Here is a 27339-nt window from a genome sequence, read left to right on the forward strand (position 1 = left end):
TGGTTATGTTCTATGGAGTTCTGTGGAGTTGCAAGGACCTGAACTAAAGAACATACTTCATGTTTAAGATTGCATGTCAAAAATGGATATTTTAAACTCTCACCCACCTCAAAATAAATTCATCCTCATGAAAAATCTTGATTGTAGAAAATGCATCTCCCAAGCCTCTCTTCATTCTATATCTGTAGTGACTGAAAATTAGTACAGCTGCAATGTCAATGCATTATACAGCCATGAGAGTGGCTGTATACTGTAGTCAGCATGGATTTTTCACATTCCGCAATGTTAAATTGAAAATACCCCCATGCCATTCTGATCCTTCCCAAAAGCTCATTTCAAAACAAAACCTTACAAAACTTATAGTTCTGAACTCATAAACGCTTGCTTAACAACCCTCTAAATTTTCGTGGTGATACACAAAACAGTCAGAGAGAATTGAGAGTTCAAAGTGTGAAAAGAGAGAGAGAAACCAGACCCCTTTTGGATTTTTTTCTGTCAGTGTTCTCATAATGTGTTGAAATTAATTAAAAATCAGCCATGTTCACAGAGTACCTGTAATCCTCTTACTGACCTTGCCGCATACTCTGACCTTCATCTTCTGCAGTTTAAACGTTTTTAAAAATTGCCTGGCTGATTTTTAACCGATTTAAGAAATTTTGGCTTGAATTCAGTGATAATGTTGGGCATGCTCATTAAGAAACAACTGTCAGTGTTCTAAAAGCCAGACTCACAGTTGTTTGGCTTAGCTAATCAGGGGGCCGCACCCATGCCAGACCTTTCTTTCACTTTAGAAAGTCATGGCTTCCCCCAAAGAATCCTGGGAACTGTAGTTTGTGAAGCATGCTGAGAGGAGACTCCTATTCCCCTGACAGAGCTCCAGTGGCCAGAGTGGTTTAACAGTCAGCCACTCTTACTGAAGCTCTGTGAGGGGAACAGAGCATCTCCTACCAACTCTCAGCACCTTTCACTAACTACACTTCCCAGGATTTTTGGGAGAAGCCATGACTGCCTAAAGTGAAATAACAGTCTGGTGTGGATGTGGCCAGGACAGCTCTGGTTTAAATTTGGGTGGGAGACTACACATGTAGGCACATGTTACCAAATTCTTCCAAGCTACACAGGAAGTGGATTGGACTGTAAAAAACCAACCCAAATTGTGTTTGCATTTTGACAAATATGTAGGGCAGTACAGTATCTCAGAGAGGAGGTCAGGTCTCCTGCTCCCCTAGTGCATTCACTATAGCTGCCCAATTTCCTGCTTTTTAAAGTTTGGTAGAAATATCTGTGGGCTATAGGTACATTCTTAAACCACAAGGTTTTTGCCTATTAGTGAATAAACTACTCCAATTTTCATTGCACCTGTGGTCATCTGCCTATACCTTACTATATTTAGAGAAGTGTAATAGTTGTCTCACAACACAATGGATCTCAATTTGGTTAAAAAGGGAATACACAATACAGTAATACCTCAGTTAACAAAGTGGATGTGTTCCTGGACATTACTTCTTTAAGAGAAACTTTGGTACCAGAGATAGGAATAACATGGGATTGGTTCTTATACCCACTCATAGATGATGGGAGCATCTTCAATAGGGGTTTTAAAAGGTGTCTACTCAGCATCCAGCACCCACCCTCTCCCTGAATTGTATTGGATCCTTCCCTCCCCAGCCCTGGGAGAAAGCAAGAGTTCTCTTTAATGCAAACCAAGCACGTTTTAAAAATTCAGGAGCTATGTCTCAGGAGTTTTCACTCATAATAGCCCTGTTGCTCTTTCTGCCCCAGAGCAATTTCAATCGCTAAGGTTATCATTCTCTCCAAATCTGGATGAATACAATCCAAGCATTCCTGAATGGAGACGAGACATTGGTCGAGTCATCAAGGCTGCTCTGGTTGAGGTAAGCATGGAAATAAGTTGTCACTTCTGATGGATGCATTTCTTTCTGTCTCCAACACTTGCTTTGGAAGGAGATGCCTGCAAGAATACCTCTATGATACAACTTGCAGGCACTCTCTGGTGATTTTGCAAGGTTATTATGGGAAATAGCATTAGTTTAATTTAGGAAAAATAAATAGTTGTCTTTTCTTCTCATGGCTCCCAGAGAAAGAAAAGTAGTGTAAATGTTCAATTTGGGATCTTCATTTTATTTTCCCTTCAGTTTATGATGCTTCATTTTGTCCATGTCTGTGGTGGTATTCAAACAGTAGTACCAAGACTTTCCAGGTCACTGCATGCTGCTCTGTGCCTGAGCTGCGATAATGCAGTTAATTAATCATCCCTGCTGCCTTTGCTTAGCAATATAAAATTGAAATGTACATTGCTTTGCCACATTTTCTCTGTGGAGTAGATGTTCCAGAACAGAGATCAAGGGAGTACTGGCACCCATTCTGCAAAATAACATTCTTGGGGAAGTAATTCACCAGTCTGTGGTACTAGTGCATTCCATAGAAGTCACTGTGATTAACATAATACTTGTGAGGGCAGAGCAAGAGTATGACTGAATATATGTTAGGATAGATTTTGAAGTCACCCTTCACATTATTTTTCAGAGCATCTTTGAAATACAGAAAAAATTCTTTTCTCCCATTATTCAAGTAATATTTCTAAATGGCATGCAAACATCATCACAAGTTTAGAGGAGAGACAGTGGTAGATATGGAATATCATGGACCCACCATGCATTTCTGCCTGAGCAAATCACACTCTGAATTGGATGTGAGGTAGGGGACATACGTCAGAGCAAACCAACTCCCCTTATGCTGTGCTTGTCGTGCCCTCGGGCCCCCAAGAGCCACGGGGAGCAGGCTTCAGACCCAGTTTCCTCACCTTGGGTAATTGATCTGGAACCCAATCACCAAATTCCCCTTGCCAAGGCTGTGCAAACCAACACCAACCCTGCAAGGTAGAAGATAGGCTGCCACCACCCCTTCACTGGTTCCACTCTGAGCTAGGGGAACTCAGATCCCAGAAATAGGTAAACCAAGGTTCAAAAAGACAAGAGCCAAACACTCCTTGTCCAGAAACCTCTGGTAAAACCAAAGTACATTCCCTGCTTTTACTCTTGGTAGTTTGTGGTCAGTGGTCAAGGTGCTGGATTCAGAACCAACTTATCTCACTCAATGAATACACCAGGTTAATAAGAAGTAGCTTTATTAAAAATATGTGCACATTTAATATAGACATAGCAGCAAAACAATTCCTCAAAACCACACCCAACCAGGGGTTTAGGTATAACATCAGAGAGTTCAACACACAACAGAAAATAATAAACTAACTAGCCTGTTCTACTTACTGAAGAGGTAGTTGTTGATAAATCTCATCTCCCCTCAGAGAGAATAGCATCAGCTTGGTAAGAAGCAGTGGAACCCCATAGAGGTATCCCAAGAACGCCCCAGGGGAACGTCCAGTAGAATGTCCAGAGGGGAACAAAGGCTATGGGTCACAGCCCCTATACTTAAGGAAAAAGGCACACAATGGTTCAAGATGGATTAACCAATCAGGGGGCTGTCTGATGCAATCCTATTCCCAAAGTGTCTTCGCTTTTTCGCGCCTTGCAGGCCCCCCTCCCATCTCTGATCTCAACCTTCTCAGGCCCGCATGGCCTTGAGTACCAGGCTCCCAGCAGATTAGCAGAGATAAACAGGTGTTTCTGTTCAGGCCTCCCAAGTGCTTGCAGCTGGAAACGAAACTTAACATTTTCCTCTCACAGAGGCCTGTCTCCTTCCAAGATGTAACTCCCACAATTCCCTGTATCTGAGCCATGTTACAAGAAAACCAGGTTAACAAATTTACAAGTTCATGACAGTGCTGGGGGAAGACTTGGATTAATTGGAATGTCCCTTTGCTCAGCTCTGCCAGCTGAGCCATCCTCCTGCTGTCAACATCTTCCCCTTCCACCTGCAGGACATATGGGCAGATCCCTGCTAGTAGTGGCCAGCAGAAAGCCCTGAAATAAGGTGTTCCTAGGGTGGGAAGGGGGCATGGCTTAGCAAGCCCGAGATCTGCTGGATCCCCAAATGGTCCTGCTGCGATTAGGCAATGGCATTGGGCCCAATCTGCACCGGATTGTTGCACCAGCCATGAGCAGCCAGGTTGTAGATGAAGTTGTGGCCTTGCTGCTCCGCAAAGCTCTGCTAGTGGGGTTTGGGGGTTGGATTGCACCTTTTGTGGGTCCCACTAGGTTTTGGCAAATCAGTAATGTCATCACATAGATCCTGGTACTTAATAAAAACAAATTAGGCAGTAGAGAGAAAATCCTTTTCTTAAAAAAGAAGAAGAACCCCTGCCAGAAGACCTGGTGGCATGTGCACGGGGGGTCAGGAGAGCTTCAATGACCTGTGAGGGGGCAGAGGAGCTCTGGTGACCTGTGGGGGGAGGAGGGAGCTCTGGCAACCTGCAGGGGGATGGGAGAACTCTGGAGATCTGTAGGGGGATGAGAAGCTCTGGAGATCCATGGGGGAAGAGGGAGCTCTGTGTGGGGCAGGGAGAGCTCTAGTTACCCATGGAGGGCTGGGGGGAGCTCTGATGACTCCTGCAGGGGTGGCAGGCGTTCTGGCATTCCGTGTGGGGCAGGGGGATCTGTGGTGACCCATGGGGAGCAGGCTCTGGTGACCCATGGGGGGGCAGAAGAGTGGGATCTGGAGACCCATGGAGGAAAGGAGGCAGTTTTGGCGACCTGTGGATGAGAGAAGGGGGAAGCTTTGGTGACCAAGGGGGAAGGAGTTTTAGTGACCTGTGGGGGCAGGGGAGATTTGGTGATCTATAGAGGGGCAAGGGAACTTTGGTGATTCTAGGTAAGGTTGGCAAGCGAACCAAGCAGGGGCAGCAGCCTCTAGTGTACCCATACTTGCAGAAAGTGCTGTATAAGTCAGTATTATTGTTAGTTACTTGTAGCCCACTTTTCCTTCAAACCAGACCCAGAGTGGCTAGTTGCATATTTAAAATGCAGTAATAAAAAGCAGCATGAATCATTGCACATTAAAACAGTCAATGCAATTCTTATATACAGTACAACCATATATAACATGTGTGTGTGTGTTTTCTATATATACGATTCTAGGGACCTAAGAATCTGCCTTATACCATCTAGCTGTATGTTGCCTATATTGACTGGCAGCAGCTCTCAAGGAGGTGCCATGGATCTTTTCCAGCCCTGCCTGGAGATGCTGGGATTTAACCTGAGCAAAGCATGTGCTCTGTGACTTAGCTACAGCTAAGGATGGGGGAGGAATTAGATCCAGTTCACATTTGAAGCAGAATCCATCAAAAATTCACACTTCCTGAAACAATATGAGAACCACAACACAGCCATCCTTCAAAATCCAAACAGATCCAAATTTAGCAATGCAGTTCTCCAAACAAACAGTGTTTACAAACATGCATATATTAGGGGAAAGTGTGCATCAAAATGAAGGGCTGGGGGGAGCTCTGATGACTCCTGCAGGGGTGGCAGGAGTTCTGGCATTCCGTGTGGGGCAGGGGGATCTGTGGTGACCCATGGGGAGCAGGCTCTGGTGACCCATGGGGGGGCAGAAGAGTGGGATCTGGAGACCCATGGAGGAAAGGAGGCAGTTTTGGCGACCTGTGGATGAGAGAAGGGGGAAGCTTTGGTGACCAAGGGGGAAGGAGTTTTAGTGACCTGTGGGGGCAGGGGAGATTTGGTGATCTATAGAGGGGCAAGGGAACTTTGGTGATTCTAGGTAAGGTTGGCAAGCGAACCAAGCAGGGGCAGCAGCCTCTAGTGTACCCATACTTGCAGAAAGTGCTGTATATGTCAGTATTATTGTTAGTTACTTGTAGCCCACTTTTCCTTCAAACCAGACCCAGAGTGGCTAGTTGCATATTTAAAATGCAGTAATAAAAAGCAGCATGAATCATTGCACATTAAAACAGTCAATGCAATTCTTATATACAGTACAACCATATATAACATGTGTGTGTGTGTTTTCTATATATACGATTCTAGGGACCTAAGAATCTGCCTTATACCATCTAGCTGTATGTTGCCTATATTGACTGGCAGCAGCTCTCAAGGAGGTGCCATGGATCTTTCCCAGCCCTGCCTGGAGATGCTGGGATTTAACCTGAGCAAAGCATGTGCTCTGTGACTTAGCTACAGCTAAGGATGGGGGAGGAATTAGATCCAGTTCACATTTGAAGCAGAATCCATCAAAAATTCACACTTCCTGAAACAATATGAGAACCACAACACAGCCATCCTTCAAAATCCAAACAGATCCAAATTTAGCAATGCAGTTCTCCAAACAAACAGTGTTTACAAACATGCATATATTAGGGGAAAGTGTGCATCAAAATGAATATACCTGTATTGGTGAAAATAACATACAAAATGCATTATATTAGGGAAATTGCTTACAACAATGCGTACATTGCTCACAACTGCACACAAAATGTGTTTATTATGAGAAATTTGCACTAAAATGCTGAAGAATTTTCATGAGGATTTTTTTTTTTTTTTAAACACGGAACCGAGTTTAAGATGGGAAAAATGAGAAACTGACAATCGAAACTGACAGATTCTTCCATCCCTAGGTGCAGGCCTTCATCAAAAAGAGAGACAGCTCCCAGGACTCACTCCCACACTTCACGTGCCACAGAGCAGTTCCCCAGCCTGATTGGAAAACACAGTTCCCACAGCAGTAGATGTGTCATAACTGTGTACCACCATGCTAAGTTCAAAGAAGTGCATTTCCCCCTACTGCTTCTGCTCCACATTCCTGGGAGAGATTTTAAAATGATCTTGACATTAGTGAGGGCCAGCTGGTGGCAAGCAGATGAAGGGGGAAACAGCGGCGTCACTACTTGGGTGGGGGAGGTGCGGATCACACCCGGGTGACACCATGAAGGAGGTGACACCTAGAGCCGCACCCCCCCCGCACTTCTGCTAGTGACGCCGCTGCCCCCTGGCACCCGGTCTGGTGCGTGCCAAAAGCAGGCGCCCGCTCACTGGTGGTGAAGCCTGGACGGGCCTTCCACCGCCAGCCTGGAGCGTGCAGTGCGCGCGTGTGCGAGACCAGCCACCCCTGTCCATACCCCTGGTAGGGCGCGCGCTGGAGGTCTGCACCCCCCACACACTCCTGCTAGTGACGCCGCTGGGGGAAAACATGCGTAGCACATCTGGGAAGGCTCATGTTGGGTCCTTTGTCTACAACAAGGTCCCATGTAGGCAGAACCCTCAATCACCCAGTGCTGGGGCTAGTTTACACTAATATCTAAACAGAATTGTTAGGATGATTTCCATAGTTTGTCTATGTGTGAGTTTCTGAAATTCCCTTACTCCAAATTTCAGAATTTGGTGTTTTGAATTAGTTGGTTATTACTGTAGTGGCACCAGTGTGATAGGTTACCGTTCTATTTATTTTGATATCTACATTTTATGAACAGCATTGTGCAGGCACAGTTTGCCCTTGATGCATCTTTTCTTCCTAACATTCAATTGCATTCATTCTTTTTCTTTGCAGGTAAGCCAGTGCCATGTTCATAAGTGACTATGCTAATTAAACTCTGTTTCTTTTTTATTATTATTAGCCAATGGAAAGCTTTGTTAAATTTAAACTCCATTACAACTCTTTAACATTCCCTGCTGAGAAACTCATATAGAGAAATTGCTTATCCAAGAGTGGCTATAGAAAGTGGGCTGTTTGGCAGGAGCAAGATACGGATTCTAATGGCCAATATATGAACATCAGATACAAAAAGGGAGTTGCAAGGACCAGGTTTCAAGGCATGATCGCCCACAGACACACTTTTTAAAAAACAACTTTACACTTCCAATCTGGATAGAAATTAAAACTTTTTTCTTCAGATTTGTTGTAGCTCTGATACAATAATGAGAAGTATGCTATTTGAAACACGCATCAGTTCACATATTGCATATATGAGGTTGTATCCAATACTGTCCATGACGAACAGACTTCTGCTCCCCCATGCAATCCCCTTATGCCCTAAAAAATCTGCTCCAGAACATGGGGCGGGGGCACAGGAACTGCAGGGGGGAGGGGAAGAAGGTGAAAAAGTATTTTATTTATTTATTAAATTTATATCCTGCCCTTCCTCCCAGAAGGAGCCCAGGGTGGCGAACAAAACACTAAAAACACTCTAAAAACATCTTAAAAACAGACTTAGTACATTCAAACAAAATATCTTTAAAACCATATTAAAACAAAACATCTTTGAAAACATCTTTTTAAAAAGGCTTTAAAAACATCTTAAAAAGCAATTCCAACACAGATGCAAACTGGGATAAGGTCTCTAATTAAAGGCTTGTTGAAAGAGGAAGGTCCTCAGTAGGTGCCGAAAAGGTAACAGAGAAGGTGCCTGTCTAATATTTAAGCGGAGGGATTTCCAAAGGGTAGGTGCCACTACACTAAAGGTCCATTTCCTATGTTGTGTAGAACAGACATCCTGATAAGATGGTATCTCCAGGAGGCCCTCACCTGCAGTGCACAGTGATCGACTGAGTATATAAGGGATAAGACGGTCTTTCAGGTATCCTGGTCTCAAACTGTATAGGGCTCTGAACACCAAAACCAGAACCTTAAACTTGGGCCAGTAGCTAATGTTGAATTCCACCCACAATATTTATATTATGGCATTTTTGGCTAGTTGAGTGGTTTTATTCCTCTTAATTTCAAGGCTGTTTTAGCCACACAGACAAAGTTTGAGATGCCACATCTGTTTATTGTTATTCATTGTTTCCACATACTAGGTAACAGGTATTTCCAGCAAGCATATTTTGGTGGCAGTCCTCCCAGGTATACCTACATCTGCTGAACTCTTTATTTTGCCCTATGAGGATGTCACAGGAGAAGACAAACAAACAGCAGAAGACCTGCAACAGGTACGATTTCCTTTCATTATACACAATGGGTGTGCACAGGGGAGAGCTTGTATTTTAACTATATATATTTTTTGAAAAACAGTGTTGGCAAACATACACTGGAAAGTTCAGGCAGGTTGTATTGGGAAGTGGACTTCCACATTCATGCACTTTCATATTAACCATTTTTATCCATAGCAATATTTATTGTCAGCTGTGTGATAAACATCCAAAACTGGAAATATTGGTGTCCATGTTTGCTTGTGAGTCAGACAACTAAGTGTGTTTATGCCAATCCCAAGAATCTTTTTTAAGAGCACCATCGTGAGTAGGGAAAGAGTGCAGGAATAAAGAGTGATTCCCAGAAAACAGATCGTAACCCCTTAAGATGAACTTCACTTGGGTTTTTCATAGGGTTATGTCATACACACCATTTTTCACACTGGGATTATTTCCCTCTAGGGAGGGAAATCCTCACACCTGTGATGTGATTCTTAAAGATGTCAGAAATAAAGCCAATTAATAATGTTTATAAATGATGTGTACAAATATGGCATTAATAGCATTGGATATATTGTTTCATGAAATCAAGGTTATATGCACCTTGACCCAAAGAATAGACCTCAGACCCATAGCATGGCGCACATATTCACCCACCACAGCAAGTTCATGTCAAGATGATAACTGAGTGGTTTAGACGAGGACAGAGATTTAGGAAATTGAGCAGTTAACCGTCACTGTACTATTTGATTGCCTTTCTCCTGGATGAATCCAGATAAAAGTGCATGTTTTCTAAAGACTTCCGACCTGATCCACTAGTTCATGTATAGATTTTAGAGTACAGTAGCAATGGGCGAAACCTGCTCAAATCTGTTCTAGAAATCATTGGAAGTAAATGGATTAATTTGTTTGACATGTGCTAGCTGCCACCAAATTAATCCAACTTCTGGATGGGGTTCTTATATTTTTCTCTCAGTACTACCAGTTATAGATACCGTTAGTTTTAGGAATGTTAGAAAGAATAAAGTACAAAACTCTTAAATTTAGCAAGCTGACACCTTCTCTCATTAAGCTGAATCACTGATCAAGAATACTAAAATTAGCTAAAGATCACCCCCACAGTGAGTGGCTCTGGGGTTACATGCCCTGCCACCTGTGCAGCTGTGGGCAAGCTGCATAGTCCCAAGGAGCCCAGTTGCCCCCCAGCTGGCAGTTGCGGACAAGGAAGGGGCTAGCTTGTGCAGCTGTGGCAAGCTGAGCAGGCCCTAGCCAGCTGGGGAGGACTCTCCTCAGAGGGATGCAATGGTAAACCCCCTCTGAATACCACTTACCATGAAATCCCTATTCGTAGGGTCGCCATAAGTCGGGATCGACTTGAAGGCAGTCCATTTCCATTTTTTTTTCAATTAAAGTATTTTTTTTAAGTATACTTGCAAATCAGATTTTAAAAGCGACATTTGGAGTGGTTCAGAATTCTAAAAGTAAAATAAGAATTCTGAAATTTCCCCATATTTCAATTTTCTTTCAGATTTATTTCAGTTTGTGGAAGCTTTGCTTTACCTACTGTCCAATGGCCATGCAGAAGTCACTCCCTGTTTATCTTTGTTTTGCCTGTTTAGCTTTTGTCCTGCTTGACAAACTATGCATCTTTGTAATTTTCTCCCCATGCTAGTAATGAACATCAGGAAAGAAAATTTACTGACTTGCAGATCCCCTCCCCCAACATAAATTGGAAATGAAGGCAGTACGTAGAATCTCAGATTTACTACTGACCCAACTCGCCTCCAGCACTTGGCTGCTTATTGCCTTCCACAAATTATTATACAGATACTTTCCCCCTTGCATTCCCAGACTCTCTGTGGACATAAAGTATTGTAACACTGGCACATTGTCATCATAAGCCTTTATAGGGAGACAAGAATAATACAATTTTAAACGGGCTCTACCATCCTCCACTGTTCTTCCAGAAGGGACAGGATTGTAATCTGCTACTTTACTGGAATTACTCTTTATTTATTGCTAGGCATTGCCTGTGGAACAATATAGCACTGCATGCATTTTATAATGCAAAATTGAAACTACATCCACCAACTACATCCAGAAGTTGGTACTGCGTTCTCAGATTGCTGATTCCCAGTGACAGAAGCAGGCATTCTCTGTTTCTTCAGCAGCAATTATGTAGAAGTACTCTGCCATCTTCTCATTCATGCCCATGCATTTTTTTTCTTTATACTGTGCTGGGCTAATAGTCAACATATACTGCAGGTGTTGTACTGTGGTCATCCAAATTGTTTCTGCAGTTGTTCTACATGTCAAATTTCACCTCTGTTCTGTACTTCCACAAGTGCATTTCCATTTAAAAGAGCATTAAATTACAATCCTTTAGCACTAGTGCTCTTGACAATATCTTTAGCACTTAAGAGTCACTCCAGAAATGCAGCATAATGAAGAACGTCTCTATTATATTGGACATTATAGTTTTAGAAAATAATTAAACTTGCATACAGTTTATTTCAGAGTTGTGAACACCAAACCAACTCATAAGGGCACATGTGCACTTTTTGGGTGTGGCTCAAATACTGTTGTTGTTCGTTTTTCATCAGTTAATTGAAATCACCGGTTTTATTAAGGGTCAATCAGCAGATAATGCTTTTACATCTTTCTCATGAGATATCCTAGACTAAACATATGTTGCCCCAGGTTTTCCACCTTATCTAGTAGGTAATTCAGGGAAACTGATGGGCACCAAATGTATCAGCTGGGGTCTACTATGTCATGTATGACCAATCCTCCCTTCCTTCAGGATCTCAGAAACACCGCCTTTTTGAATAGCTTCACCTTTACTAGTGTTTAGGCTAGAATTACATATTTAAGGTGGACAGAAGCATTTATTGAGCAGGACTGACTATTTCCAGCAAATTTGGGATGACACCATAAAGGTTGTTCTATCTTCCCCTGCTTGCCTTGGAGCTTTGCATCATGTGAAGCCTGGAATAGACCCAATCTGTGGCACACTCTCCACTTGCATCCTAAAGGTCTCTCTTAAGATATTGTATTTTTATCTACTACTCACTAGAACAGAGATTTTGTATCATAGGATGCACAGTCTGCTCTGCCACCCATGATAGATTTTTGGTTCAGCAAGAATTAGACACAACAGTGATAAAACACTAAAAAAACTTTTAAAAAATCTTAAAAACAAAATTGCCATTCTACATTCTACCATCCAGCAATCAAACTCCAGTATTTTCATTTTACTGATCAACCAATTGTTTAAGTGATTAAAAGGCAGGTGGCTATCGACTAAACATCATTCCATTGACAGATGATTATTAGTAATTGGTTAATCGGTTAAAAACCACACTAACCAAAATAAAAAATCTTTAATTAGCTGCCAGCTCTAGTGTTGTTTATAGCTGGGTAGCTTGTTGGTTGCCATGCAACAATATAATATATTTGTAAGGTCCTGGCATCAGAAGCACAGGCTGTTAGTTCTTTACAGGCTGAAATATGGATGTCAGGTTTTTGTTTCAGTTATTCCAGTGGAAGTCAGGTCTTCATGCAGCTGATTCTAATTATTTTCTGTAAGCTCCTGTGCTATCAGTTAAAGCTCCATCTGTTAGCAGACCCTGTTGCCCTGCCACTACCAATAGCTGCAAGAGTGATGAGTTGGAGCTGCCCTCCTGACACCAGCATCTCTGCAGATTACCTGGTCAGGGCTGAGATGGCACACAGAGGGCGGTGCTGCACAGATGCAATAGCAGGCCCAGAACCACCCCCCTAACCCTATCCAGGTAAGTTGCAGTGACACATGCCCCACATCAGCCGCTACTGGCAACTGCCTCACAACACCTTTTGATATGGGTGCCATGACACTCCACACAGAAGCACTCTTCAGTAGGGACTGGAAACCCTTCAACAAGCTCCCACATTAACTGTTGCTGCCGACATATAATAGCACCTCTAGGAGAAGGAGCAGATGGTAAAAGAAATCAAACTTGGAGAGCTCCAGTGCTGTTTGATGACACGCATGTTTTGTGATCATCAGATTGCTATGCACTGGAGCAGGGGTGAAGCACTCATTTGGCCTGTTGGGCCAGATCTTTTATCTCCCCCCATCCAGTGGGCCAACCTTGACAGGTGGAGGGACCACTCATCTGTCAATCATCTGACATCATAAGATGGCGCACCTGTCAAAGATGACTGCCAGGAATGGGGGGGAGATAGTCACCAAGCAGTACTGAACTCCCTGTGCATCAATTCAGTCCTGGTTTCCAGCTGCAGGGTCCAGCCACCTCTCTACCTGCCCCACACTTGACATCAAGCGTGGAGCAGGCTGGTGTGTTTGGGGGGGAAATGGCCTTGCAGGCCAAATGTGGAAGCCTAGCAGGCTATATTTGGCTCATGGGAGAGAGGTTCCCCATGCCTGCACCCCAGCACTAGAGAGACCTGTCAGATCAAGTGATCTGGGTGGCAGCCTACATATAACCCGTCTAATGAAATGCCCTCCCACCTACCAACCACTTTTCAGTCTTAGCTGCACCTCTGTCTGCTGTCTCTTGAAGCTCTGAAATAGTTGTGAAGAGGTGGATGCTTTGATGCTTGCCAGTGATGTCATTTCTGTAGCTTACATGACATGACAGTGATAATGACTCCTTGAATTATTTGAGGTGGCAGGGAGTACTGGGGAGGAGAACAGCTAACTAATTCTCTTGTGAACAGGGAGATGGACTCTGCTGCCAAAATAAGGACTGCTTAGGGGCTTGGGTGGAGGAGGATTTATTTGTTTGTTTGTTGATCGGTTTATTTTTCACCACAGCCAGCCTTTAGCAGCCCCCTCTACACACACACACACATGGTGGGAGCTGAATGCCTGCAGCAGGCAGTCTATTCAAGAAGGCTTTCTGCATGATATCAGCATTCTTAATCATGTGGGGAGCTCTGTGTGTGTATAGAACAAATGGATAGGGCTATAATTCCATTCTGTTCTGCATTGATCAGGCTGCATCTGGACTGCAGTATTTATTTATTTAGAAGATTTATAAGCTGCTTAATTAAAGAGCCCTCCAAGCAGCGTACAATAAAATTGTACATAAGACACAGGTAAAATCCACAGAACAATTAAAAAACACATACACATAAAACCACGATCATTAAACACACAGATAAAAATCAGTAAAACTTTTAACACAAATATTGGAAGCTAAATTATATGTCAGGGTAGGCTTTCTGAAACAAACAGGTTTTTAGCAGGTGTCTAAAACAGTACAGTTAGAAGGCACTGTGTCCATTTGACATTGACAAAATGGAGGGTGAACATAGGAGGGTGACCACGGTGACCAGGATGATGTGACGTCTGAAAAAACCAAAGCTCTCTTCAAGTGTTACTTATTTGTAGAGGGCAAGGATGTTGAAAGGGGTCTTGGAACTTGCATTTAGTCCCGCTTCCAAACTCTTGCTGCTCCTCTTGTCCCGGGGCTACCATCCTCATGTTGAAAATAATATCCGCAGCAAGGAGCCTTCTCTATGTGTTGACGCTCCCCACACAATTTAGAACTTTGTTGTGAAGCTAAATGTATGCTCCCAGTGCCCATTTCAACATGCTGGCTCTAGATGCAAATAATGCATGGAGACAATTCAAATCCTCTGATGTGAATGTCTGCTAGATTTTCTTTTATGTCCTTTTTTGTTGTTATTGTTCAACCAGTCTGCAAGACTGCAACTGTGCATTAATATAATACAGGACAAAAAAAATGCCTATATGCAATCATACATATGATCCCATTGATGGCTTTCTGCAGCCTTTTTTATCCATACACATATTCAAACCAATTTTCAACGGGGGGGGGAGATTTCAGTGAATGAAAAGAATTGAAAACTACAGCAAACTGTGCATGATTCAATTACAGATTTAATATTGCAAATTCTACTAGTTAAATTTGTAGTGCAGGAGGATTGGTATGCAAGACAAAAGAAGCTGGAAGAACAACAATGAAACTAAACAAGAGAAATTATTTGATCTGTAGTTATCTGTGTGTGTGAGGGAGAGACAGTAGTAAAGGAAATCATGGGGAAAATGAAGCTAAACTGCAAATAAGGAATAGAGCATCACAATAGATTCTTGTGATGTCAAGGTTCATAGTAACACATCTTGATCACCCTTAAATATAGTAGGATGTATTGAAAGTTCTGTTCTGACACACACAGGGCAAGCAATTTTCAGCATGCCACTAGAGGGCAGCATTATACCTGCACACACATACATGTTTATATGCATTTAAACTCCTTTATACCCACATGTTATCTGGTTAATTCATACCATTAATTTTTGGGGTTAAAACTTTATAATGAAATGAAATTCCACATTGAAACCAAAAGCTGTTTGTATCAAATGTGATGCTGACATTTTATTTCAGTATCTGTTGAAATTTTCACATGCAAACAAAATATGAAGTACAGATATTGGAGGGCTGATATACACTATGTATATTTATTAATTTTTATAATTTCTAGGCCATCCCTCTGTCTAATTGGTACTCAAGGTGGCTTACAGATGATTAATTGTGCATTCCTATGCCTGTTTACACAGAAGTAAAACCCACTGTGTTCAATGGGACTTATTTCCCAATAAGTGAGCAAAGAATTACAGCAAAATATAAACTTATTCCCTAATTAACATTATATTATCTATGGACAAGCCTATGTTAGATACAGATTTATATAATTGCTGTTGACTATATTCACAATCAGCATTGTAGAGTCCTGTACCTGTAAATATTTGCTTCCTGTTTCCTATTTTGACCAAGAAACTTAAGATGGCTGCCTATTTGTTCTGTGTTTCTCTGGGCTTTACTTCCCAGTTCATGAAGCTGCATACACGGCAACCAGGTTTATACATTAAGCTAACTCACTGACAGGGGCCTGAAGCAGTTTGGTCTCTTTGCTAGATGAAAAATATATAGCATAAATCATCTTAACTATATGGGTATTGTGACATCAATACTGAATTGGAAGATTCCCTTCCCCCTAGAATTTAGCACTGCAGTACTTCAGAATACTGCAATAGCAACATTTATTTCAATAATATTGCCATATGGAACCAGCATTAAGTTGGACATACTCCACTGGGAAATTCTTGTGGAAGTCCCAGTGAAACAAGCTGCCATGGATTTCATTTCATTCAGTGAGGCTTTAGACAGTGTGGGTGTGCATGTGCGCGCGCGCACACACACACACACACACACAAAGCTTTGTCTCCTGCAGGCCTGTTTTAGTACATACTCTTTGAGGAGACGTTTGTGGAGATTTTGAGTTATAACTACTATGTTCACCAATATAAGAAATAAGAACAAGAAAAGTAAAGTGGGCAATCATATGGTTATATTTTGAATATGAGAACTGAATTATGAATCATCATACTTGCAGTGCTGGCCCCAGGCATTTTGCTGCCCAGATGTGTCCTCCCCCATTAGGGCCGACATATGAAAATGTCTTGCTGCACCATACATCAGTTTCTGCCTTCATCTATTCCTCCTCTCCTTTCGTGCTGTCATCTGCCAGGGTCAGCCCTAAATACTTGAATATTGTAATCTCACTATCTCACCAGCATTGCTTGAGAATTCTAAGAAACAAACAAGCAAATAAAAAGATCAGTGTGGTTTTGAAATTAGTGGTTGAAATCAGTGCCATTTTGAAAGGTCCAGTCTACCATCTTGATTCAAATTGGCATCCAACTCTATTCAAACATAGACAAAAAAACCCACTTCTTTATCTCAGCAAAAATTGGTTATGCTATCTTAAGATGTGTCCAATTGCACAGAGAACAGACAAAGAGACTATCTGATTTCCAAAATATATAGCAGACAGGGTCAGCACCAGAGGGCGGCCAGGTCGGGCCCTGGCTGAAGGCCCCTGGGGCCCTTAAAGGGGCCCTCCTTAGGGTGGGAGGGTAGCATTCCTGTTCTGCAATCCATGGCAACGTTGGCTCCAGACCCTGCCACGGATCACAGAGAGGTAGCTCCCAGGTACCCCCCTACAACTTCATAGGCCCACAACGCCCGCCTGCATGCCCCACCTACCTCTCCCATTGTGATGCATGCTGGCCACACATGGGTGCCATCAACTAAGATGGTAGCAGAGGCATCAGCCCCTTAGGGACGCCCCTGCCACCATCTTGGTTGATGGTAGGCATGCACGTGCAGCGGGGTCAGCATTCACTGCAGCAGGAGAGGTAAGTGGCACAGGCAGACAGGTTCTGTGGGCCAGGGGCAAGCTGGTGCCCAAAGGCCTAGTCATGCCTGGTGCCGGCTCTGATAGCAGATCTCCAAAATGAGTTTAAATAAACATAAAGGATATAAAACTCAATTTTTCAAGGATATAAAACCCCATTTTAAAAGCAGTATGGGCAGGAGAGGGTTGCTAATTGACATATGTCAAGCCAGCGCTGGGTAAAGAAATCTGTAGTGGAAGGAATCTGTGGTTCAGTGATTGAGCATCTCCTTTGCTCAACTCCTGGAATCTTCAGACAGGGCTGTGAGAGACCCCTGTCTGGGAATCCTTGAGAGCTACAACCAGTCAGTGTAGACAACACTGAGCTAGAGGGACCATAGGCAGCTTCCTGTATTCCTTTAGCCCACATGTTTAACTCCTGAATCAACTTAGATGAAGGCAGAGGGAGTTGTTCATGTCTAATTCAGATTGCTGGCACACATAGCAAGACAAAGTCGGACCTTATTCAGGCAGAACTATAGCAGAAGCCGAATTAATTTTGTTTTGTTCTCTTTGTAAATTAAATTCCCCTCTCTTTCTTTTTCAAATTATTTGTTGTTATTATTCATTGTATGTCCATTGATGAGAGAATGATAGACAAAGAATGGCTTCTATTACCAAAAACATTTTTGCACATTGCGTCTAATTCTGCAAATGAAGCAGATAAAGTCAATGAAGCTATGTGAAGGACCAAAACTAATTCAGAGACCTAATTATTTTCACAGGGGAGAACTCTTGATGACTCTAAATTAGGTGTTTTGCAATGGCGAGAAGATTCATTTTCAGCATAGAAGCAAAAGAATAATATAGGGTGGCATAGATATAGGGCAGTTTGGTCCCACACGTGTCCATCATGTTAGCCACACTTAGAATTGAAGGAAATAAATATAAGTATAATTTGGTTTACATGTGAAGATAAAATGCTTTCAATAAAATAAATGTCAGATTGATGCCAGCTATTATTTTATTGTATTTTATTTTCCATTTTTATTTATTTATTTGATTTATATCCCGCCCTTTCTCCCAGTAGGAGCCCAGGGCAGCAAACAAAAGCACTAAAATCACTTTAAAACATCATTTAAAAAAGACTTTAAAAAACAGTATATTAAAACACAACAACCATTAAAAACATTAAAATAAAACATCTTTAAAAACTTTTTTAAAAAAGCTTTAAAAACATTTTTAAAAGAAGGTATATTAAAAATCAATTCCAACACAGATTCAAACTGGGATAAGGTCTCTACTTAAAAGGCTTGTTGAAAGAGGAAAGTCTTCAGTAGGCGCCGAAAAGATAACAAAGATGACGCCTGTCTAATATTTAATGGGAGGGAATTCCACAGGGTAGGTGTTGCCACACTAAAGGTCCATTTCCTATGTTGTGCGGAACAGACGTCCTGATAAGATGATATCTGCAGGAGGCCCTCACCTGCAGAGCGCAGTGATCAACTGGGTATATAAGGGATAAGACGGTCTTTCAGGTATCCTAATTCCAAGCTGGATAGGGCTTTGTACACCAAAACTAGAACCTTGAACTTAGCCCAGTTCCTTTTGCGTTGTTGTCTTATGTTTTCATAGAATCATAGAATAGTAGAGTTGGAAGGGGCCTATTAGGCCATTGAGTCCAACCCCCTGCACAATACAGGAATCCAAATCAAAGCATTCCCGACAGATGGCTGTCCAGCTGCCTCTTGAATGCCTCCAGTGTCGGAGAGCCCACTACCTCTCTAGGTAATTGGTTCCATTGTCATATGGCTCTAACAGGATGTTTTTCCTGATGTCCAGTCGAAATCTGGCTTCCTGCAACTTGAGCCCATTATTCCGTGTCCTGCACTCTGGGACGATCGAGAAGAGATCCCGGCCCTCCTCTATGTGACAACCTTTCATGTACTTGAAGAGTGCTATCATATCTCCCCTCAGTCTTCTCTTCTCCAGGCTAAACATGCCCAGTTCTTTCAGTCTCTCCTCATAGGGCTTTGTTTCCAGTCCCCTGATCATCTTTGTTGCCCTCCTCTTAACCCATTCCAGTTTGTCTGCATCCTTCTTGTAGTGCAGAGACCAGAACTGGATGCAGTATTCAAGATGAGGCCTAACCAGTGCTGAATAGAGGGGAACTAGTACTTCACGCGATTTGGAAACTATACTTGTGTTAATGCAGCCTAAAATAGCATTTGCCTTTTTTGCAGCCACATCACACTGTTGGCTTATATTCAGCTTGTGATCAACGGCAATTCCAAGATCCTTCTCACATGTCGTACTGCTGAGCCAAGTATCCCCCATCTTATAACTGTGCATTTGGTTTCTTTTCCTAAGAGTAGAACTTTGCATTTTTCCGTGTTGAATTTCATTCTGCTGTTTTCAGCCCAATGCTCCAGCCTATCAAGGTCCCTTTGAATTTTGTTTCTGTCTTCCAAGGTATAAGCTATGCCCCCCAACTTTGTATCATCTGCAAATTTGATAAGCATGCTTTGTACCTCCTCATCCAAGTCGTTAATAAAAATGTTAAAGAGCACTGGGCCCAGGAGTGAGCCCTGTCATACCCCACTCGTTGCTTCCACCCAGTTTGAGAAGGAACCATTGATAAGCACTCTTTGAGTATGATTCTAGAGCCAACTGAGGATCCATCTGATAGTTGTTCCATCCAGCCCACATGTAGCTAGCTTGCTAATCAGAATATCACGGGGCACTTTGTCAAAAGCTTTGCTGAAGTCGAGATATATTATGTCCACAGCATTCCCACAGTCTACAAGGGAGGTTACCCAATCAAAAAATGAGATGAGATTAGTTTGGCAGGATTTGTTCTTCATAAATCCATGTTGGCTCCTAGTAATCACTGCATTGCTTGCAAGGTACTTACAGATTGACTGCTTTATCATCTGCTCCAGAGTTTTTCCAGGGATTGATGTTAGGCTGACTGGTCTGTAGTTTCCCGGTTCCTCCTTCTTGCCCTTTTTGAAGATAGGGACAACATTAGCTCTCCTCCAGTCATCCGGCACTTCACCGGTCCTCCATGATTTCGCAAAGATAATAGAGAGCGGTTCTGAGAGTTCTTCAGCCAATTCCTTAAATACTCTAGGATACAGTTTATTGGGCCCTGGAGATTTGAACTCGTTCAAAGTGATTAGGTATTCCTTGACCATTTGTCTATCAATCTCAAGCTCCAATCCTGCCCCTTCTACTTCATGTTTCCTGGTAGGGTCATAGACCCTTTTTTTGGGAGAAGACTGAGCCAAAGTAGGCACTTCTGCCTTTTGTTTGTCATCTGTTATCATTTTGCCATCCTCATTGAGTAGCTGTGCCACCATTTCTTTTCTCTGTCTTTTACTATGGACATACCTGAAGAAAGCTTTTTTGTTGCTTTTAGCATCCGTCGCTAGCCTCAGCTCATTTTCAGCTTTAGCCTTCCTGACAACATCCCTGCAATTCCATGATACCTGCCTGTACTCTTCCTTTGTGGCCTGGACCTCTTTCTACTTCCAGTATGTGTCTTTTTTTGTTTTCAGGTCATCTCTAAGCTTTTTGTGAAGCCACATTGGCTTCTTCTGCTGTTTCCCCCCTTTTTTCCTTGTTAGAATTGCTTGCCATTGTGCTTTTATAATTTCCTTTTTTAGAAACTCCCACCCATCTTGGACTCCTTTTCTCATTAGGGTCGCTTGCCATGGAATGGTAATTACAATTGTTCTGAGTTTATTAAAATCAGCTTTCCTGAAGTCCAGGGTGCGCGTATGGCTACTCTCAGCTTTTGCTTCTGTTAAAATCAAGAATTTAAGTATGGTGTGGTCACTTTCCCCCAAAGTTCCCGTAACTGCCACTTCATCCACCAAATCATCTCTGTTGGTTAGAATCAAGTCCAGGATAGCTGATCCTCTGGTTGCTTCCTCCAGTTTCTGTAGGAGAAAGTTCTCTCCAACACTAGTCAGAAATTTCTTGGAAGGGCCATGTTTGGCAGAATTTGTCTCCCAACAGATATTGGGATAATTGAAATCCCCCATTACTATTACATCATGCCTCCTCGAAACATTGGCAATTTGCTTTTCAAAAGTTACATTCTTGTCTTCTCCTTGATTGGGTGGTCGGTAATAGACTCCAAGCATCACATTCCTTTTATTACTTGCCCCATTAATTTTAATCCAGATACTCTCGGTGGAACTACCAAGCTCATCTTCCTGTATTTCTGTGCAGGGATATATATTTTTAACATGTAGTGTGACTCTGCCTTCCTTTTTATTCCTTCTGTTCTTTTTGAACAAGTTATATCCTTCAATTGTTGTATTCCAGTCATGGGAGTCATCCCACCGAGTTTCAGTTATACCTATCAAGTCGTAATTGCCCTCCTGTATTAAGAGTTCAAGTTCGTCCTGCTTGTTTCCCATGCTCTTTGCATTAGTATACAAACATCGAAGACCATGTGATTTATGGCTTGGCTTCCTTACTACATTTTTCTGAGGGCTGTTACTGGGTCCTATTAGAGCCGATCTCTCTGGTCCCACTACTGTACATAAGCCTTCATCAGTCGTTACCACCAAGTTTACGTTTCCCTCCCTTTTAAGATTCAGTTTAAAGCCCTCCTGATGAACTTCTCCATGCTGTGGCCAAACACATTCTCCCCAGTCCTTGTGAGATGCAACCCATCACTTGCCAGCAGTCCATCTTCCAGGAACCATAGCCCATCGTCCCAGAATCCAAATCTCACGTCGGCACCACCTTCGTAGCCATTCATTCACACAGAGTATTTTTCTTTCCCTTTCTACTCCTCTTCTAAGTACTGGAAGGATGGATGAAAAAACTATCTGGGCCCCAAAGTCCTTGAGTTTGCTTCCCAGAGCTTCAAAGTCTGATGTGATTTCTTCATAGCTCCGTTTGGCAGTATCATTTGTTCCCACATGGATAAGGAGAAAGGGATACCTGTCAGTGGACTTGATGAGTGATGGCAACCTTTCCGTCACATCTTTAATCCGTCCTCCTGGTAGACAGCATACCTGGCGAGTCCACAGATCTTCTCAGCATACTTGGGTTTCGATCCCACGCAGTAGGGAGTCCCCCACTACTAGTACTCTTCTCTTCTTGTTGTGAGGTGTGGTTTCATTGTCCCTGCTTGATTGAGCTTCAGCCTCTTGGTTTTTGTCGCACGGGGTCTCCTGTAACTCTTCCTCCACAGGCTGTCCTCCAATCTCCTCCTCGAGTGGTTGAAAGCGGTTCCATAGCTCCACTGGTGAAGGGTGTCTTCTAGCTCTTCTGCTCCTAACTGTCACCATTTCCCACGGAGTTTCCTCCACTTCGTTGTTCCTCTCCAAAGCAGTCTCCTCTTCTGCTACCACATGCTGTTGCTCTTCCACCTCCACTTCTCTTTGCTGCTGTTGTTCCAGTGTCCTATCTAAGAACTCTTCATATTCTCTTATAGTTCTCAGCATGGCCACCTGCCGTTCCAGGCCGGTCACTTTTTCTTCCAACAGTGCCATGAGCTTGCACTTGTTGCACGTGTATGCCATGTTGTTCTCAGGCAAGAAAACAAACATGGCACACAGCTTGCAGGTCACAACCACTGGAGTATCCTTCCCATTCATACTCTCTTCTACCTTTTGTTTCTTTCTAACTACTTGTTTTTGGAGTGGCCTGTGCTTTGTCCTGTCCTACTTCAGGGTATACTTGAGAGTCCCACTGGCATGCGGTGCACTGTTCTCCTGTGCATGGAAAGATGATATCAGGTGGGTAATTAGCTCCACCTAGTGGTTGAAGGCAAAAGAGTACTGCTGACGTCTTATTGTAGATCCGCTCCTGGTCTGCACCTGCTCCATGCTCAGTTTTCTCTTTTGCCTTCACCGAAAGTGGTTGGATCCTCTCTGTCTCCATTGGTTTAGGCTTGTATTGTTTGTTTGTTGAGTTTTTGTGTGTCATTTTATTCTTGTTCTTTCCCTCCGTGTGTTTTATTCCTCTCCCTTCTAAAAAATAAAAAGTTTTTTTAAAAAAAGTTCCTTGTGTCCTTCCCTGGAAGCCTTTCTCCATGGCGAAGAGCAACTAGCCCCTCCCCGCGGCTCCTGGGGCCGTCGGCCTCTTCAGGCTCCCTCTCCAGCCAAATTCGCTGCCGTTTCTCCTTGGAGAGCTAGCAACAGCGTCGGCAGCTTTAGCTTGGAGACGGCTTCCCTGGGGCTCAGCGTCCAAGCCGGCACCTAGATTTTTCACACTCCTTTGGTGAGCTCTTTTGTTTTCCCCGCTCTATAGCAGTGGGGGGGGGCAGACACACAAACGCAGTGGGGAAGACAGCTGCAGCTGCTGCTGGTTTTTTCTGCTTCGCCCAGCCTTTTACCAAGACAGCATGGTTAGTCACCGCCAGCGAGAGTCTTTCCTTCATTAACCCTATAAGTCCCACAGTGTGTGCCCGCGATGGGGGAAGCCACACACAAGACTAAACACCTCTCAAAGGGGTTGAAACTGCTCCCCCGCGTGCCTGCAATAGGTGCAGCATCAGAACCCCTTCCCACCCTGGGATCAGGAAAGTCGCATTCTTCGGGGGATCATGCAGATATGGCTGTGGCCCACCCCTCTACCGTCAGGCACGAGGTGGCTGAGCCTCAGGTTCTGGCGGGCAGGGTTCCTATGGAAGGCAGGTTGCCTGTCCCATATAAGGGAACCTGTAGAGACAATTAAGGTCCTGTCCACCATACAAGGGATCAGAGGGACCTGGAACCCCTGTCTGATGAGGAAGGCAGCCAGTCTCACCCTTCCTTGGGCGCTATTTTTTCTACCACTTCCTCTCCTGAGGCTTTTACAGGGTTTTTGGAGGAGCCAATCCCTGTCCAGCAGATCCAAGATGCTGAAGGGCACAGGCTCCACTCATCTCACACTCAGGCTCACCCTGTACAGTTGCACCTACCAGCACATTCAATTCAACAACTGAAGGAGCAGCTTAGGGATGTCCTCTTAATGGATCTGGCTAGAGATTTGTCTTCTCAAGCTACATCGGGCCCACAGCCCTCACGGAACCCACCCACAGATCACTTGAGGGCAAACCCACGCCCTTCCCCGAGCCGCACATCTCCAGATCCCTATGCGACATCTCAAGGCAGGCACCTTCAGCCCCCAGAGCAGGAGCTTATAGACACAGAACACGACTTGATTGTTTTGGATGAAGAGGAATGGAGTGGGGAGTCGGAATCTGAGGAGATTTTATCTGCTAGGATATTTCAAGAGCCTCATTTCCTTCCTCTGCTATTCAGGGCGATGGAAGCCCTTACCCTCACCTCTGGAGAGGATTCTCCTACTCCATCCACCTCGAGAGTCTCAGCGGTATGTCCAGATCCAAAACCTAGGTCTAGAGTGTTGAAGCTTCCTTCTCTTCTCCCGAAGGTGCTCAAATCAGAATTCGACATTCCTTTGCAATTCAAAAAATCAGTTTCCTTAGCCAACAAATATTATACGCTGGAACAACCGATCATGGATCAGCTGAAGGTCCCACTCATAGACGCGCCTATAGTCAATCTGCTAAACCCATAATTGAATCTGAAAGACTCAGATGCGCACCTTAAGGATACCACTGAGTGCAAGATGGACCAGGGGCTTAGAAGGGTGCACGAGGCTAGTGCGCTATCAATCAGGGCAGCAGCAGCCTCCTCGGTGTTTGCTCGAGCCTCACTTCTTTGGCTGGAATATCTGCTGGATGGCCTACAGCAAGATGCAGCCCGGGTGCACAAATCTCTGCTGAAGGTCTCTCGAGCAGTTACCTTCATGGCAGATGCGTCTATGGATGCCATGCAGTTTGCAGCAAGGTCACTGACAGCAGGGATCTTCACGCGAAGAACCCTTTGGCTTCAACATTGGGAGGCAGACCCGGCAGCTCATTCAAATCTTGCCTCAGAACCCTACATAGGAGGCAAATTATTTGGGGACACTTCCCTCGCTAATGTCTTGGAAACTAAGGTAAAGAAAAAGTCCATGCCATCCACCAGAAAAAGGGATGACGGAAGAACCTTTCGTCGCTCATTCCATCCTTATCATTTGTCGCAGTCCTTTTGGGGCTCACGTCCCTTTCGAAGACAGAAGGACGCTCACTCCAGCCATCCCTTCTGGAACAGACAGAGCAGCCAGCTTAAGTTCCAGCAACACCTTCTGGGTCGATCGGGCTTTGCATCCCAGTTGCGTGGAAACGGGTCAGTTCTGACACCTCCGCCTCGCTGGTGGGAGGCTGTCTCCAACATTTTGCTCACCGATGGAAGGACTTATACTCCGAACAGTGGGTCCTACGCACCCTTCGTTACGGCCTTCACCTGGAATTTTCTTCCACCCCCTCGGCGAGATTCATTCCATCCCCTCTATCAGTGAATCCACACAAGAGGGGCAAGGTTTTACAGTCAGTTTCCCATCTCCTACACATGGCAGCCATTGAGAAGGTCCCACCAGGAGAGAGATTCCTGGGAAATTACTCTCTGTTCTTCACCGTCGAGAAAAAAGACGGTTTGTCCAGGCCGGTGCTAGACCTCAAGGGTCTAAATTGCTTCATAAAATACCACAAGTTTCGTATGGACACCTTACTTTCAATCAAAGAAGCGCTGAGACTAGGGGACTTCCTCTCTTCTATCGACCTGAGGGAGGCCTACCTTCACATACCAATCTTTCCCCCTCACAGAAGGTACCTTCGCTTCATGTGGGACAAGACCATTATCAATTCAGGGCTATGCCCTTTGGCCTGTCGTCTGCTCCCAGATTGTGGTTGCCCTGGTGGCACACCTCAGGACACTGGGGATTCATATCTTTCCTTATCTGGACGATTTTCTGATCCACTCACCATCGTTGAACAAGGCATGGGAGGACCTCCATGTCACCCTGACCTGTCTAAAGGACCATGGCTTCCTGATCAACGAGGCCAAGAGCCATCTCTTTCTGTCCAGACGCATTACACATTTGGGAGTGACTATAGACTCACAACACGGCCTCATCACATTGTCCCAAGAAAGGATCAGCAAGATTCGCAAAGTAGTGTTGGATGTCCTATCCTCCCCCTCAACGGACCTGATGGAGTTGGCAGCACTTCTGGGTTTGATGGTGTCCACCTTCCAAACAACACCATGGGCACATCATCATTCCTGCACACTTCAGTGGGTGCTCCTGCCCTTCCAAAATGACATAGCATCCAGACACCACCGCAGGGTAACTCTGTCACCACAGGTTCGGCAGTCGCTGTTCTGGTGGACCCACGAGCCCAACCTGGAGTGAGGCATCCCTTTCCAGGATCCACTGCACACCCTGATAACATTGGATGCCAGCCTATCAGGATGGGGAGCCATATGTGATGGGCAGATGATTCAAGGCATGTGGTCGTCTCAGGAATCCACACTGCCAATCAACTTGCTTGAACTGCGTGCAGTTTGTCTGGCCCTCAGACACTTCGCGAGCACCAGACGGTTAGGGGCGGTGCTTATCAGAACAGACAACGTGTCAGCCAAATCTTATTTAAACCGTCAGGGGGGCACATGCTCCCTCCTTCTTCAGAAGGAAGCCTTTCTCCTCTTCCAATGGGCGGAAAACAATGTCGACTCAATAGCGGCAGAATATCTCAAGGGGGAGGACAACAGCCAAGCCGACTGGCTCAGTCGGGAGAAGCTGATTCAAGGAGAATGGAGACTTCACCCAGAGGTCTTTCGTCAAATAGTGGAATGTTTTGGCCACATTCAGGTAGACCTGTTTGCCACCTGTCACAATCTGCAGGTGAAGAGGTTCTTCTCCTGGTATGCGACACCAGGCGCAGGGGATAGATGCGTTAACTTCCCGATGGCCTCCGGGCAGACTATATGCCTTTCCTCCAATTCCAGTTATCCCCAGGGTGATCAAAAAACTTCATGCTGAGAGGTCAGCGGTTCTGTTGGTTGCTCCATGGTGGCCAAGGAGACCTTGGTTTCCAGAACTCCTCGCCTGTCGGTGGAACCACCATGCAAAATTCCAGCAAGAAGGGACCTGCTATCTCAGGGACAGCTCCTCCACTCGGACCCAGAGTGGTTGGCGCTTCATATATGGAACTTGAACGGAAGAGACTCTTGAAACAAGGCATCTCTCCCCAAGTATTAGAAACCATGATGGCTTCTAGGCGCCCATCCACACTCAGAATATATGAAAGCACATGGAAGACCTTCTCATCCTGGTCAAGGAAAAAAGGAATTCTTCCTCGGAAAGCGGGGGTCAATGAGATCCTGTCTTTTCTGCAAGACGGCTTATCTTTGGGTCTCAGACCTAACACCCTGAGGCGCCA

The 27339-nt window shown here is 44.2% G+C and overlaps 1 protein-coding gene across 1 annotated transcript in view; it reads left to right on the plus strand.

Moving 5' to 3' along the window:
- SORCS1 (sortilin related VPS10 domain containing receptor 1) overlaps window positions 1-27339 on the plus strand; it is a 630164-nt gene that overhangs the window by 580140 nt on the left and 22685 nt on the right. Inside the window, exons 22-23 of the mRNA XM_061636065.1 lie at window positions 1783-1895; window positions 8727-8858. Of these exons, the coding sequence (XP_061492049.1) occupies window positions 1783-1895; window positions 8727-8858 (245 nt within the window). The remainder of the gene's footprint in view (window positions 1-1782; window positions 1896-8726; window positions 8859-27339) is intronic.

Source organism: Rhineura floridana, chromosome 7 (assembly GCF_030035675.1).
Source record: "Rhineura floridana isolate rRhiFlo1 chromosome 7, rRhiFlo1.hap2, whole genome shotgun sequence".
In the NCBI taxonomy this organism is placed as follows: Eukaryota; Metazoa; Chordata; class Lepidosauria; order Squamata; family Rhineuridae; genus Rhineura; species Rhineura floridana.